Source organism: Plecotus auritus (genome assembly GCF_963455305.1).
Source record: "Plecotus auritus genome assembly, chromosome: 3".
Lineage (NCBI taxonomy): Eukaryota > Metazoa > Chordata > Mammalia > Chiroptera > Vespertilionidae > Plecotus > Plecotus auritus.
Genome location: NC_137772.1, coordinates 156,218,472 through 156,235,352, shown reverse-complemented (window position 1 = coordinate 156,235,352; position 16,881 = coordinate 156,218,472). Strand labels below are relative to the sequence as shown.

The 16,881-nt window shown below is 42.8% G+C and overlaps 1 protein-coding gene across 3 annotated transcripts in view; it reads left to right on the top strand.

The window, feature by feature from the left end:
• The window catches only part of TBC1D15 (TBC1 domain family member 15), a 91,028-nt gene that overhangs the window by 28,829 nt on the left and 45,318 nt on the right, over nt 1-16,881 (top strand). For all 3 annotated transcript variants that reach the window (XM_080662705.1, XM_080662704.1, XM_080662703.1), the window contains 2 exons: nt 566-640; nt 15,405-15,543. In XM_080662705.1, the coding sequence (XP_080518831.1) occupies nt 15,498-15,543 (46 nt within the window). In that variant the 5' untranslated portion in view covers nt 566-640; nt 15,405-15,497. The remainder of the gene's footprint in view (nt 1-565; nt 641-15,404; nt 15,544-16,881) is intronic.

The window sequence follows — 16,881 nt, the reverse complement described above, 5'->3', positions numbered from 1 at the left end:
TGCCCCCCTGCCCGGCGCCAGGCCAGAGGACCTGTGGCTACGTCCCCTGCCTGGTGGGGCTTGACAAGGGTGGGGCAGGCCGCGTCTGGATCTCGCCCAATGCAGTTTGGGCTGGCTGTGTCCTGGATGTCACGCGATTTTGAGGTGCTGTGGGTGGGTGGGGACTTGACTCTGGGTCCGCGGTTCGCCCCAGACTCTTGACAGGAGGAAGATTTTCATATACATTTTACTAATTTTCTTTCATCTCTTGACACTTCTGTTATAGAGAAAGGGCAAATAGCAATATTAAAATATTTCCTCTAATTAACCCCCTTTTAATGTGCATGAATTTCATGCATTGGGTCACTAGTTTCTTATAATAAAATGTGAGCAGAGTTTTAAAATCTACATTATATTGGTTGTCCAGTAGTAGTTTATATATGATATCGCATATTTAAAGTGCTAGTATTTAGGAGGTTAACTTATTTTGGGTTCATGGGATTAAAAATAATGTAAGAATGTAATAATGACTAAGAATGTAAGATATTGCTGAATAGTAAATGTAGTTCATAATTTTTTTCTCTAGGATGCTGAAGTTATAGTGGATTGGAGACCATTGGATGATGCTTTAGATTCTTCGAGTATTCTCTATGCTGGAAAGGTATTTAAAAAAAATATGACTCAGGAAAGTTAGGGCATTAAAAAAATAGCTTTATTGAGATATAATTCATATACCATAAAACTCTTTTAAAGTGTATAATTCAGTGGTTTTAGTAAATTTACAGTTTTGTGCAACCATTGCCAATATTTAATTTTAGAATATTTAATCACTCCCAAAAAAGAAACAACCTTATTGGTTGGTCACTCCTTAATCTCCTCTTCTTCCAGTCCCTGGCAACCACTAATCTACTTTGTCTCTGAATTTGTCTGTTGTGGACATTTTCATACAATGTGTGGTCTTTTGTGACTGGCTTCTTTCGCTTAGCATAATGTATCAAGGTTTATGCATGATGTAGCATCTATTGATATTTTCTTTTTCCCCCCTGAATAATACTGCATTTATGGATATACCACATTTTGTTTTTTCATTATTTGATGGACTTTTTATTTTTTTTTACTTTTAGACTAATATAAATAATGCTGCTATGAACATTCATGTACAAGTTTTTGTGTGAGCATATATTTTCTCTTGAAAACCTAAGAGTAGAATCATTGGGTTTTTATGATAACTTGTCTTTAACATTTGTATCATGTGTTGACTTCTCACTGTGGTAGGTAGAGATTTAACTCTGTCTTATCTCTATTTCACCTTCACCTTGAAACTCTGGCTCAGCTGTCCACATTTCTTCTCTTAAGTATTTAATCATGTACATGATCTTCTAATTTCATCTTCATGGAGACATTTCTTCCAGAGTCTTACATGCTTCATTTTGAACTAGCTGCCCCCTGGGTTTTCTGTGCAGCAGTTATCCTGGGGATTCTTTTAGCCTCTTTCCCATATTTTATTCCCTCCCCCCCTTTTATTTTATTTTATTTTTTTATTTAACCAGCAAATGCTTATTGAGCAGTAGCATACTATAGTCACTGTGTTATGATAGCTGCTTGAGGTTATACAGTGAATGAGATCTAGTCCAAGATAAGAAAAGGCTTTTCATCTCATTACGTCATTAAATGGGTTCCAAATTTAAAGTTAAACATTTATTAGTCACTTTATAAAGTCACTTCATACATATTACTTCTTGTGATGTTCACAACCACCTTGTGTCTTTTTTTTTTTTTAAATCTTTATTCAGATTATTATAATTGTTTCTCCTTTTCCCCCCCATAGCTCCCCTCCACCTGGTTCCCACCCCACCTTCTGCCCTTACCTCCCCCCTACTGTCCTCATCCATAGGTGTATGATTTTTGTCCAGTCTCTTCCTGCACCTCCCACACCCCTTTTCCCCCGAGAATTGTCAGTCCACTCCCTTTCTGTGCCCCTGATTCTATTATATTCACCAGATTATTCTGTTCCTCAGGTTTTTAATTCACTTGATTTTTAGATTCACTTGTTGGTAGGTATGTATTTGTTGTTCATAATTTTTATCTTTACCCTTTTCTTCTTCCTCTTCTTTAAGAGTACCTTTCAGCATTTCATATAATACTGGTTTGGTGGTGATGAACTCCTTTAGCTTTTTCTTATCTGTGAAGCTCTTTATCGGACCTTCAATTTTGAATGATAGCTTTTCTGGGTAGAGTAATCTTGGTTGTAGGTTCTTGCTATTCATCACTTTGAAAATTTCTTGCCACTCCCTTCTGGCCTGCATAGTTTCTGTTGAGAAATCAGCTGACAGTCGTATGGGTGCTCCCTTGTAGGTAATTAACTGTTTTTCTCTTGCTGCTTTTAATATTCTCTCTTTGTCTTTTGCTCTTGGCATTTTAATTATGATGTGTCTTGGTGTGGTCCTCTTTGGATTCCTTTTGTTTGGGGTTCTGTGGGCTTCCTGGACTTGTAAGTCTATTTCTTTCACCAGGTGGAGGAAGTTTTCAGTCATTATTTCTTCAAATAGGTTTTCATTATCTTGCTCTCTCTCTTCTTCTGGTGTTGGTACGCTTGAAGTTGTCCCAGAGTCTTTTTACACTATCTTCAACTTTTTGGATTTTTTTTTCTTTTTGCTTTTTCGGTTGAGTGTTTTTTGCTTCTTTGTATTTCAATTCTTTGACTTGATTCTTGTGTTCCTCTAGTCCAGCCGTGGGCAAACTACGGCCCGCGGGCTGAATCTGGCCCGTTCGGCTGTTCTATCTGGCCCGCGGAGCCGAAAGAGCGGAGGGTTCTCTTGCTCTCCCCTCTGCTCCTTTACTTCGAATTTATATTAGTTCACACAAACACTCCATCCATGCTTTTGTTCTGGCCCTCCGGTCCAGTTTAAGAACCCATTGTGGCCCTCAAGTCAAAAAGTTTGCCCACCCCTGCTCTAGTCTGTTGTTGGGTCTCTGTATAATATTTTTTATTTCAGTCAGTGTATGTTTAATTTCTAGTTGGTCCTTTTTCATATCTTAGAGGGTCTCGTTATATTTATCGGCCTTTTCTAGGATATTCTTGAAAAGCCTTATAACCGTGGTTTTGAATTCTATATCCAGTTGTTTGTTTTCCTCCATTTCTTTTGTTTGTGATCTGTTTCTTTGTCTTCGCATATTCACTGCTTCCCTGAGTTGGTAGGGTAGATTTGTGTGCTAGGTTTCCTATATGGCCCAGTGGGTTGGCCTCTCCAGTTAACATGAGGTGGACACTCTTGGTGCACCCCTTTGTGGACTGTGTGTACAGCCTTGTTGTAGTTAAGTCTTGATTGTTGTTGGTATCACTGGGATGAATTGACCTCCAGGCCAGTTGGCTGTGAGGATCAGCTGTGTCTACACTGGGAGAAGTTCGGTGCTGGAGACAGCCTTATAGGATTAGACTTGCCAAATTGCAAAAGCCTCTGTGCTCAGCTTGGATGGGGTGGAGTCTCAGGGCGGAGCAGACAGTCTTGGCTTCCAGTCAGCCTTTCCCTTGTGCGCGTGCCCGCACCTCCAGACCTCTGCCTTCCCCGGCTCCTGAGACAAGAGTCCAGATTCCCCCTGCAAGAGCGTGGGTCCCCAGGGGCTCGCCTGGAACTGGGGCTCAGTGCAGGTAGGAGCTTCTGACTCCCTTCTGTTAGGGAAAGCCTGTGGCAACCTCCACAGCCTTTGTGCACACTGGTGCGTGCACCTCCAGACCCCTGCCCGCCGGGGCTCTCCCAGGTCTCCCCCCGGGTCTCCGGGTGTTTTTCTCTCTACCTGACAGTCCAGACTCCCCCTGTATGAGCCTGGGTCCACGGGGTTTCGCCTGGAACTGGGGTTCAGTGCAGTCGGGGGCTTCCTTCCCCCTCCCGCCAGAGAAAGTCAGCCAGGCTCTCAGCCGCCCTTCCTCTCTGCGTGCACAAAGACCCTTTGCCGTACCTCCAATTCTCTGTGAGCTTTTCTCTTTCCTTCTAGTTGTAGAATTTCCACTCAGCCAGCTTTCCTGTGGTTCTGGATGGTGTCCGTTCTGTCTTTTAGTTGTAGTTTTGAGATTGTTGTGCGAGGCAGCAGTTTAGGTGCTTACCTATGCTGCCATCTTGGTTTCTCCCCTCCCTGGCCCCTTTTAAAAAAATCCTATGCTGTTATCTACCTATTTGGGTTTACTCCCTTGTTTTGGGTTTACTCCCAAGTTCCAGTGCTTCCTAAGGAAATAAAAGGCGCATGGGAACAAAAACAAATTTTTTTAAAGACTTTTTTATTCTTATTCTGGATTGGATAGCTTGGCTGGCATAGAATTACAGCTTGAAAATAATTTTTCCCACACATTTTTGAAAGTTAACATCCTAGGTTTGTCTAGTTTTCTTTATTGATGTTAGGTTGAATGCATTCTAATCCCCTATCCTTTGTTTGTATTTTTCTTCTTTAGAATCTTTTAGGATGTCCTGGTAATGAGCCTTTGTAGTCTTTTTTATTTTTTGTGCTGAGTACTTGATGGTCCTGTTTAATATGGAAACTTGAGTCTTTTATTTCTTAGGAGATATTTTTGAGTTATTTCCTCTACAGTTTTCCTTTTCTTTCCTTAGGAAACTCTTTAGACCTTCTGGACTGGTCCTGTAATTTTTTTTTTAATACTTTGTTTCCTATTTTCTAATTCATTGTGTATATGTGTATTCTATATTCTGGCAAATTGCTTCAATTTTAAAAAATTTTTTAATATTTTATTGATTTCTTACAGAGAGGAAAGGGAGAGGATAGATAGTTAGAAACATCGATGAGAGAGAAACATCGATCAGCTGCCTCCTGCACACCTCCCAGTGGGTATGTGCCCGCAACCCAGCTACATGCCCCTGACCGGAATCGAACCCGGGACTCTTCAGTCCACAGGCCGACGCTCTATCCACTGAGCCAAACCGGTCAGGTAAAATTGCTTCAATTTTATCTTTTAGTTATTTTATTGCCTTTTTCATTTTTGTTATATTTTTAAAAAATATTTTTTCAAAATATGTTTTTATTGATTTCAGAGAGGAAGGGAGGGGAAGAGAGATAGGAACATCTGTGATGAGAGAGAATCATTGAATGGCACCTACTGCACGTCCTCTACTGGGGATCAAGCCCACAGCCCAGGCATGTGCCCTGAACAGAAATTGAATTGTGACCTCCTGGTTCATAGGTTGATGCTCAACTACTGAGCCACACAGGCCATGCTATTATAGTTTTAATTCTTACTGTTACCAGACAGGGGACCTGGCCCTGAGTGGGTCTGCCTAGGGCCAGCTAGTAGTGTGTGAGTTCTTGACTTTGTGCAGGAAAAATTTCACAGGAGTCCAGATGATTATGAGGGAATGTTATTAAAGCTGGGGACAGTAAAACAAGAAGGGGGTTAGCATAGAAGAAGCAACAGGAGAGCCTAGGCTGGGCTGTCCTAGCTCTCTGGGAAGTAAGCTAAAAGGGGGCCTTGGAAACAGGTTCAGGGATTAGCTTGGGACGAGCTTCCACTGCCCATTGCTCCTCTGGTTGCAAGTCTCATGGCGTCCCTTGGTGTGTAGGAGATGCCTTCCTGTGGTGGAGGAAGAGGGGAAAGGAAATGGTGGGGGCTGCTCCCCAGAGGGAAAGCTGAATTCTTCTTTTTTTTTTTTTTAAATATATTTTATTGATTTTCACAGAGAGGAAGGGAGAGGGATAGAGAGCCAGAAACATCGATGAGAGAGAAACATCAATCAGCTGCCTCCTGCACACCTCCTACTGGGGATGTGCCCGCAACCAAGGTACATGCCCTTGACCGGAATCGAACCTGGGACCCTTCAGTCCGCAGGCCGACGCTCTATCCACTGAGCCAAACCGGTTTCGGCTGAATTCTTTTCTTGCTGGCAGGAATCTTAGGGGAGGTCTTGGGGAGAGGAGGGTTGTTTTTAGCAGAATATTCATCAGCTTTCTAGATGGGCTCCTTCAGGGTCATGGTCTTCACTGATTGGTCATTGTCAGGGCAGGGGGTCGTTAGTCATTGCAACTAATCCTAGTGTTGCCCACTTGGTTTAGCTACTTTTCTGGGACTGGACCTGAAATACGACTGGGGCTTAGATGTTATTTCTAGGGAGGTGACCTTCTGTACCTGCTAAAAATTGCTCTGCCAGTTTGTTCAGCTATCTGTCTGTTTCTCTGTTCCACTTATCCTGGCTCACTGGCTTGCCTCACCCTGTTTTTAAACACAGCATCCTGTTCTTAGTGGATATAATATCCTTATTTCTAAGGTGTTTAAGGATAGTTTTTTTTTAGATGCTTTCATTTCTGTATATAGTCTACTTCCTCTAATTGACTTTCTTTTTCTTGTTTCATTTAGACTTTGTCTTCTGTATAGACACTTGCCTGAAGTTTGGTGATCTTCATAGTGCTCGTATTAAACAGCACTCACAGAAAAGTGACTATAATCTCTCTAGGTTTGAGTAAGTTTGCTCATAGTTGGGACTCAGGGTGACCTGGCTAGTCTGCTTCCTTGAGAATCCTTGGTGTTGAAATTTAGGGCTACTCATTCTTCAGAGAACAATTTGCAGATTCCCGGCTGGAAAGGTTAAGCCTGGATTCCAGTGTTATGGGAACTGAGTAGAGGAAGAGAGCTAGGAACCTTGCCAACTTATTGTAGAGATGGACTTTTAGGTAATTCTCTTGTTTTTAGTGTATTATCCTTTTCCTGAGTGTGCTTGGTTTCTCCTAATCCAGAGATAACCTGTTAGTTTTTTTAATGAGTAAACCTCTAGCCTCTGGACTTTGTTAGTAGTCCTGTTTTTAGCTTGACCTTTATCCTGATATCCAAAAGTACTTGATGTACCTATTCCAAGCCTTTGTGTGAGGTGAGGGTTCTGTAGATGCTTTTTAGCTTTCTCCACTAGAGATGGTAGAGTTGGTAATGATGGTGGTAAAGGCTGCATTCTCCCTCCCCCCCAATGGTGTTTTTATTATTTTATTTCTCATTTTTGTTGTTAATGCTATCCCAAGGATATTTTTCCATTGATATTTAGAAATAGTGGAAGTGATGGGGAGAGACAATGAGAGAGAAACATTGAAGTGAGAGAGACACATCCATTGGTTGCCTCCCTCACATGCCCAGACCAGGGCCATGGATGGAGCCTGCAACCAAGGTGTGTGCCATTGCCCAGAATCAAACCTGAGACCCTTCAGTCCGAGTGCCTACGCTCTATCCACTGAGCCAAACTGGCTAGGGCAGGGGGCTGCATTTTTTAAATTGGGTAACCATGGGTGGGGGCTCCCAAGGAAGGACCTGAAAGAAAAAACACTCCACTTTATAATTTCATTCAGTCACTCCCCAATTTTCAGTCTGTATCTGTTCTTATTACTTAATTTTCTTGTGTCTTTATAATACCTCCTATTCCTACAAATTTCCTTTTTCCCTTTTTAAAAATAAAAGAATGATATTATCAATATATGAATACATTCTTGTAAAAATTCAAATAATGGAAAGTTTAAGTCCTATTTGATTATAGCCCTGTTCCTCATCTGTCCATTAGTGTATGTCTTTCAAGAATTTATCTGTACAGTTTCCCTATCTATTTATCCATTCCTAGTTTTCCCCTGTGCATTTCTAATTACATATTTACATGTAGTTGTTATACTGCACATATTATCACAGCATTTTTATTTACTGTATGTATTGAACATAGATAAATATTAACATATTATCAGTCTAAACTATTGGCTAATATTTCATTGGCTACTCCCTAGTTTATTATTTACTCATTTCTTCATTGATAAATATTAGGAATTTCTAATTTTTTCACTTTTACAAACAATGCTGTTATGAAAATTCTTGTATATGCCTCTTTATACATGTGTTAGTATTTTTTGGGGGGTAGCTGATGAAAAGAGAGTTGTTGTGGTAAAACACATGCCTATTTTGAATTTTAACAAGGTAGGCTGAACTGCCTTTTTGGAATAAGTACTGTCATCACAGTATGGGGATAGCATTTTCTCATACTGTCTTTCCTGTTTTTATTTTTTAATTGAATAGGGCAGTGGTCGGCAAACTCATTAGTCAACAGAGCCAAATATCAACAGTACAATGATTGATGTTTCTTTTGAGAGCCAAATTTTTTAAACTTAAACTTCTAACGCCACTTCTTCAAAATAGACTCGCCCAGGCCGTGGTATTTTGTGGAAGGAGCCACACTCAAGGGCCAAAGAACCGCATGTGGCTCGTGAGCCGCAGTTTGCTGACCACGGGAATAGGGCAAAGTAATTGAAATTCATCTTAACTTGCTTTTCTTTGATTGTTTCTGAAGTTGGATATCCTCCTATATGTTTGGCACTTTATATTTTTTCTTTGACTTGCTTGTTGACAGCATTTGCTTTTTCTCTTTTGATATATATTGATTTTGAAATAAATTGGTAGGAGTTGTTTTTGTATTCTGGATGTTTTTATTTATTTATTTATTTATTTTTTAAATAAATATTTATTCAGATTATTACAATTGTTTCTCCTTTTTCCCCCCATAGCTCCCCTCCACCCGGTACCCACCCCACCTTCTGCCCTTACCTCCCCCCCACTATCCTCAACCATAGGTGTATGATTTTTGTCCAGTATCTTCCTGAACCCCCCATACCACTTTCCCCCTGAGAATTATCATTCCACTCCCTTTCTATGCCCCTGATCTTCTTCCTCTTCTTTAAGAATACCTTTCAGCATTTCATATAATACTGGTTTGGTGGTGATGAACTCCTTTAGCTTTTTCTTATCTGTGAAGCTCTTTATCGGACCTTCAATTTTGAATGATAGCTTTTCTGGGTAGAGTAATCTTGGTTGTAGGTTCTTGCTATTCATCACTTTGAAAATTTCTTGCCACTCCCTTCTGGCCTGCATAGTTTCTGTTGAGAAATCAGCTGACAGTCGTATGGGTGCTCCCTTGTAGGTAATTAACTGTTTTTCTCTTGCTGCTTTTAATATTCTCTCTTTGTCTTTTGCTCTTGGCATTTTAATTATGATGTGTCTTGGTGTGGTCCTCTTTGGATTCCTTTTGTTTGGGGTTCTGTGGGCTTCCTGGACTTGTAAGTCTATTTCTTTCACCAGGTGGAGGAAGTTTTCAGTCATTATTTCTTCAAATAGGTTTTCAGTATCTTGCTCTCTCTCTTCTTCTGGCACCCCAATAATTCTGATGTTGGTACGCTTGAAGTTGTCCCAGAGTCTTTTTACACTATCTTCAACTTTTTGGATTTTTTTTTCTTTTTGCTTTTTCGGTTGAGTGTTTTTTGCTTCTTTGTATTTCAATTCTTTGACTTGATTCTTGTGTTCCTCTAGTCTGTTTTTGGGTCTCTGTATAATATTTTTTATTTCAGTCAGTGTATGTTTAATTTCTAGTTGGTCCTTTTTCATATCTTAGAGGGTCTCGTTATATTTATCGGCCTTTTCTAGGATATTCTTGAAAAGCCTTATACCCGTGGTTTTGAATTCTATATCCAGTCGTTTGTTTTCCTCCATTTCTTTCGTTTGTGATCTGTTTCTTTGACGCCGCATTTTCACTACTTCCCTGAGTTGGTAGGGTAGATTTGTGTGCTAGGTTTCCTATATGGCCCAGTGGGTCGGCCTCCCCAGTTAACCTGAGGTGGACACTCTTGGTGCACCCCTTTGTGGACTGTGTGTACAGCCTTGTTGTAGTTAAGTCTTGATTGTTGTTGGTATCACTGGGAGGAATTGACCTCCAGGCCAGTTGGCTGTAAGGATCAGCTGTGTCTATGCTGGGAGAAGTTCGGTGCTGGAGACAGCCTTATAGGATTAGACTTGCCAAATTGCAATAGCCTCTGTGCTCAGCTTGGATGGGGTGGAGTCTCAGGGCGGAACAGACAGTCTTAGCTTCCTGTCAGCCTTGCCCTTACGCGCATGCGCGCGCCTTCAGACCTCTGCCTTCCCCAGCTCCCGAGTCTCCGCCCGAGAGTCCAGACTCCCCCCACAAGAGCGTTGGTCCCCAGGGGCTCGCCCGGAACAGGGGTCCAGTGCAGTCAGAACTGGGGTTCAGTGCAGTCGGGGGCTTCCTTCCCCCTTCCGCCAGAGAAAGTCAGCCAGGCTCTCAGCTGCCCTTCCTCTCTGTGCGCACAAAGACCCTTTGCCGTACCTCCAATTCTCTGTGAGCTTTTCTCTTTCCTTCTAGTTGTAGAATTTTCACTCAGCCAGCTTTCCTGTGGTTCTGGATGGTGTCCCTTCTGTCTTTTAGTTGTAGTTTTGAAATTGTTGTGTGAGGCAGCAGTTTAGGTGCCTACCTATGCCGCCATCTTGGTTTCTCCTGGATGTTTTTATGTCATCTACCATATATTTTGGAAACATTTTCAGCCAGTCTTGCTTCTCTTTTATGTGTGGTATCTTTGCTGTATAGAAGTTATTAGACTTTCTGATTTAGTCAAGTTATTAACATTACATTTTAGACTTTTGGTTTTAGTCTCTTTTTATTTAATTAATTAATTTATTTTTATTTATTTCTTATTTTTATTTTTTAAATATATTTTATTGATTTTTTACAGAGAGGAAGGGAGAGGGATAGAGAGTTAGAAACATCGATGATAGAGAAACATCCATCAGCTGCCTCCTGCACACCTCCTACTGCGGATGTGCCCGCAACCAAGGTACATGCCCTTGACCGGAATTGCACCTTGGACCTTTCAGTCTGCAGGCCGACGCTCTATCTACTGAGCCAAAAATGATTACGGCTTATTTTTTTATTTTTATTTTTATTTTTGAGGAAATGCTACATTTTATTTTTTATTTTTAATAAATCTTTATTGTTCAGATTATTACAGGTGTTCCTCTTTTTTTTTCCCCCATAACTCGCCTCCACCTGATTCCCCACCCCACCCCACCCCATGCCCTTACCCCCCGCCACTGTCTTCATCCATAGGTGTAAGATTTTTGTCCAATCTCTTCCTGCACCCCTCACACCCCCTCCCCCCTGAGAATTGTCAGTCCACTCCCTTTCTATGTCCCTGATTCTATTATATTCACCAGTACATTCTGTTCTTCAGATTTTTTATTCACTTAATTTTTAGATTCACTTGTCGGTAGGTATGTATTTGATGTCCTTTTGTTGTTCATAATTTTTATCTTTACCTTTTTCTTCTTCTTCCTCTTCTTAAAGTATACCCTTCAGCATTTCATGTAGTCCTGGTTTGGGGGTGATGAACTCCTTTAGCTTTTTCTTGTCTGTGAAGCTCTTTATCTGACCTTCAACTCTGAATGATAGCTTTGCTGGGTAGAGTAATCTTGGTTGTAGGTTCTTGCTGTTCATCACTTTGAATATTTCTTGCCACTCCCTTCTGGCCCGCATAGTTTCTGTTGAGAAATCAGCTGACAGTTGTATGGGTACTCCCTTGTAGGTAACTAACCGTTTTTCTCTTGCTGCTTTCAAGATTCCCTCTTTGTCTTTTGCCCTTGGCATTTTAATTATGATGTGTCTTGGTGTGGTCCTCTTTGGATTCCTCTTGTATGGGGTCCTGTGCGCTTCCTGGACTTGTAAGTCTATTTCTTTCACCAGGTAGGGAAAGTTTTCTGTCATTATTTCTTCTAATAGTTTTTCAATATTTTGCTCTCTCTCTTCTTCTGGCACCCCGAAAATTCGGATGTTGGTACGCTTGAAGTTGTCCCAGAGGCTCCTTACACTATCTTCATATTTTTGGATTCTTTTTTCTTTTTGTTTTTCTGGTTGGGTGTTTTTTGTTTCCTCATATTTCAGATCTCTGGTTTGATTCTTGGGGTCCTTTGATCTACAGTTGAATTTCTGTATATACTTTATTTCAGACAGTGTATGCTTAATTTCTGACTGGTCCTTTTCCATTTTTTTGGCATTCTCATTAAGATCCTTAAAGGTCTCACTAAGTTCCTCAGCGGTTTTTAGAAGATTCTTGAGTAACCTTATAAATGTGGTTCTGAACTCTATGTCGTCCAGTAGTTTGCTTTCCTCCATTTCTTTCATTTGTGACATGTTTCTCTGTCTCTGCGTTTTACTGCTTCCCTCTGTTGATAGAGTGGCTTTGTGTGGTAGGTGACCTATAGGGGCCAGTAGCTCAGCCTCCCCAATCACCCGAGGTGGACGCTCTTTGTACACCCCTTTGTGGGCTGAGTGCAAAGTCTTGGTGTAGTTAAGTCTTTTTTTTTTTTTTTTTAAATATATTTTATTGATACTTTACAGAGAGGAAGGGAGAGGGATAGAGAGCTGGAAACATTGATGAGAGAAACATCGATCAGCTGCCTCCTGCACACCTCCCACTGGGTATGTGCCCGCAACCAAGGCACATGCCCCTGACCGGAATCGAACCTGGGACCCTTCAGTCCACAGGCCGACGCTCTATCCACTGAGCCAAACCGGTTTCGGCGGTGTAGTTAAGTCTTGATCGTTGTTGGTACACTGGGAGGAATTGACCTCCAGGCCAATTGGCTGTGAGGACCTGCTGTGTGTATAATGGAAGAAGTGCTGCGCTGGAGACACGCTTATGGTGCAGGACTTGTTTCAGTGGGGCTTTGGTGCTCACTGAGTCTGCCTCTTGAATGTGTCACTTATGGATGTGAGGAGTTGAAATCTGGTGTCTCACACTGACCACTAGGTACACTGGCTTCTGGATCTCCAATGGGGTGCAGGTCAGCTACTGTCTGAGGCCACCCAGCAGGAGCTACAGCGAGAACTACAGTTTCCTCCTCTTTGCTTGGGGTTTGGAGGTTTTGGAGTTGTCTGACCCGGGCTTCAAGTTTGCTAGGTTAAGCTGCGATAAAGTAGGCCATTTATGTGCTAAAGCCGCTGCTTGGAGCTTGGGTGGGTTTGTAGGTTGTGCAGGGCGGGGTCTCAGGGCGTCACTAGAGTAGGGCGTGGCAAGCAGTGATGGCTGCCAGTAAGCCGGCTCTGTGTCTCCGACCCCGTCCTTGCGTCTCGCGCCCGAGTGCAGTAAACAGTTATTCCTGCACGCAGCCCTGCAAGCAAGCCACTCTCACTTTCCGACCCGATGGCAGACAGTCCAGCTTCTCCCCGTAGGAGTTTGGGTCCCCCGCGTCTCCCCAGAAACTGGAGTTCAGAGTAATCGGGAGCTTATCTCCCTTCGGGTTGAAAAAAGCAGCGCTCTCAGTCGCCCGCTGTGCGCCTGTGTACCTCAGCTTTTCAGCGCTTGTGCACATCTCAGTGCTCTTTTCTCTTTCCTTCTAGTTGTAGAACTTCCACTCAGCCAGCTTTACCGTGGTTCTGGGTGATAGACGTTTTGTCTTTTAGTTGTAGTTTTGAAATTGTTGTACGAGGCAGCAGTTTAGGTGTTTACGCCGCCATCTTGGATCCTCCTCTTAGTCTCTTTTTAAATGGCAAGTTTTATTAGAACTATACATGTAGATACATTATTTGTAAAGTTTAGCTAATTTTAAGTTAAAGAAAATATGCAACTGATGGTGGCTGAAATAAGTAGGCACCATTGGCTGTTTTCCTCAACCAGAAGTCTGAAGATTTGGAGCTATTTGTAGTAGTTATCTTGTTTTGTCTCTTATGGTTATGAGGTGGCTGCCATATTTTTAGGCAACACATCTTCATTGGAAGCAGGTAAAGGGGGAAAAGGGATGAAGCTTTTATTAGGAAAGCAAAATCAGTTCCAGAAGCCCTGCAGTTGACTTCTGCTTATATTTCATTGGCACCTCTAACTGCAAGGCATCTGGGTAAGCTTTTTTTCCCCTTCCCTCCCTTCTCCTCTCCCCCCCTCCCCTTCTCTCTCTCTTTTATTTTTCTAACTAGAGGCCCGGTGCACAAAATTCTTGCACAGTGGTGGGTGTCCCTCAGCCCAGCCTGCACCCTCTCCAATCTGGGGCCCTTCGAGGGCAGTCGGACATCCCTCTCACAATCCAAGAGTGCTGGCTCCCAACTGCTTGCCTGCCTCTGCCTGATTGCCCCTAACTGCTTCTGCCTGCCAGCCTGATCACCCCGTAACCACTCCCCTGCCAGCCTGATTGATGCCTAACTGCTTCCCTGCCAGTCTGTTTGCCCCTAACTGCCCTCCCCTGCAGTCCTGGTTACCCCTAACTGCTCTCCCCTGCAGGCCTGGGTCCCCCCCAACTGCTCTCCTCTGCAGGCCTGGGTCCCCCCTAACTGCCCTCCCCTGCAGGCCTGGTTACCCCTAACTGCCCTCCCCTGCAGGCCTGGTCCCCCCCCCCCCCCCCCCCCCCGCAACTGCCTTTCCTTGCAAGCTGGGTCCCTCCCAACTGCCTTTCCCTGCAGGCTTGATCGCCCACAACTGCCCTCCCTTGCAGGCCTGGTCCTTCCCAACTGCCCTCCCCTGTTGTCCTGATCGTTCACAACTGCCCTCCCTTGCAGGCCTGGTCCTTCCAAACTGCCCTCCCCTGATGGCCATCTTGTGGTGGCCATTTTGTGTCCACATGGCGGTAGGATCTTTGACCACATGGGGGCAGCCATCTTGTGTGTTAGAGTGATGGTCAATCTGCATATTACTCTTTTATTAGATAGGATAGAGGCCTGGTGCACGGGTGGGGGCCAGCTGGTTTCCCTGAAGGGTGTCCTGGATCAGGGTGGGGGTTCCCTTGGGTCGTGGGGCGGCCTGGGTGAGGGGTCTGTGGTGGTTTGCAGTCCGGCCACGCCCACTGGCGACCCAAGTGGAGGCGCTGGTATCTGGGATTTATTTATCTTCTACAATTGAAACTTTGTAGCCTGGAGCGGAGCCAAGCCTTCTGCTCGCTCCATGGCGGCAGCCATTTCTGTTAGGATTTATGTATCTTCTATAATTGAAACTTTGTAGCCTTAAGCGGAGGCCTGGGCCAGCCAGGGTGTGTGGAAAGCTTGGCTTCCTCCATCGCTGGGGGCAACCCTAGCCTCCTGCTCTCTCCAGCTTCGTGGCTGCCGCCATTTCTGTTTGGGTTTATGTATCTTCTATCATTGAAACTTTGTAGCCTTGAGTGGAGGCCTAGGCCGGCAAGGGCAGGCAGAAAGCTTGGCTTCCTCCATTGCCGGGAAACCGAAGCCTCCCTCCTGCTCTCTGTGGCCATAGCCATCTTGGTTGGGTTTATTTGCATATAGGATTAGATAGGATTGCAAGAGACCGTTTATTTAGAAAGTTACGAAGATAGAAGTAGTGAGCCAGTTGGGCTGTGTAGGCTCAGGAAACAAGCAACAGAAGCAAAAGAAGGGCCCTTGGAGCTTAGGAGAGGGAAAGGCAAAGGTGTAACATGACTGGGGGGGAAGGGAAGAGGGATGGGAAAGGTGCACTCCCGATGGTAAAGATGGGCAAGGGAGGAAATGACAGGAAATAGTGTTCGTGTTTTCTCACCAGTGATGCCTAATGTACAAATTTAATTTATATAGATGCTGAGAAGACATTATTGATTGAAATTAAATTCTACTTCTAGTTTCTAAATATTTTATGTGTTACAATCATTTTAGGATTCCAGTTCAGTTGTAGAATGGACTCAGGCCCCAAGAGAAAGAGCTCATCGAGGACCAGAACATGTGAACAGTTACGAAGCAGAGTGGGACATGGTTAATACAGTTTCATTTAAAAAGAAGCCACATACCAATGGAGGTATGAATTAAATCTTTTGAAATCTTAAACTGATTTGCTGCAATATTATATAAACAAAAGTGCAAAGATCGTTCTTTCATGTTCCTCAGTCAGAGAAGAAGGATGCTTTGGTGCTTTAATACAGATAACTCTTATATTTTAGTTATATTCCCTTTTCATCACTTTTTTGCTTTGTTTTGTTTTGTTGGTTGTGACTTCATAAAAAAGGCTTTAAAAATACCTTTTCTGTTTTGTAGTTATTAATGGCAAAAAATAGAAACACTTTAGAAAATTGCTTTGGCTGTCTCTCATGCATATTATTCTTAATCTAGTAGAATTTTTAAAAAAGAAACTTATTTCATCCCAAAGCACCAGGGGGAGATGGAGTATACCACTAACCATCCTATTCTAATGTCAGTGTTGCCTGGGAATTTAACAACTCATTGCAGTCTCTCCTTTATACATGTTCAGTGATTATTCTCTTTTACATATATACTAGAGACCTGGTGCACGACATTCGTGCACTGGGGTGGGGGGTCCCTCAGCCCGGCATGCTACTTCTCACAGTCCGGGACCCCCACCACTGCCGCTGCATTTGCCAGCTGTGAGCCCAGCTTCTGGCTGAGCGGTGCTCCCCCTGTGGGAGCGCACTGACCACCAGGGGGCAGCTCCTGCATTGAGCATCGGCCTCCTGCTGGTCAGTGCACATCATAGTGACGGGTCATTCCACCTTTTGGTCAATTTGCATATTAGCCTTTTATTATATAGGATTTAAATCTGTGTTTGCTATGTGGTAATTATCTACTTGTAGATAACAAAAAAGAGCCATGCCAGTAGCCTGATAGAACACATGTATTACTCTAAATATGGTATAGCCTATCTGTGATATGGCCAGGTTATTTGTGATTGATCGCTTTTAAAAATATTAAACACTTGTATGGAGTTAAAATGTTTTTTTCCTATTGATTCCTCTATGTTTTATAATTACAAGTACATTTTATCTCTTAATGATTTTGGTTTGACTATAGGAATTTATCTATGTTTACCAGAATTTATTAGGATATCTGTTGCTACATTTATATATCATTGTTACTAAGTAAAATTAATTTTTATATATGGCCTGGGGAATTATTCTCATATACTAGAGGTCTGATGCATGAAATTCGTGCATGAGTAGGCCTTCCTTCCCCTGGCTGCCAGCACCATCTTCCCTCTGGCACCTGGGACCCAGGCTTCCCTTGCAGCCCCTGGCCTTGTCCGGAAGGACGTCTGGTCTAATTAGCATATTATCCTTTTATTACTATAGATTATTATAGATAGTAGTTACATTTTGAACTGTATCATTTCTTAGAAACAGTG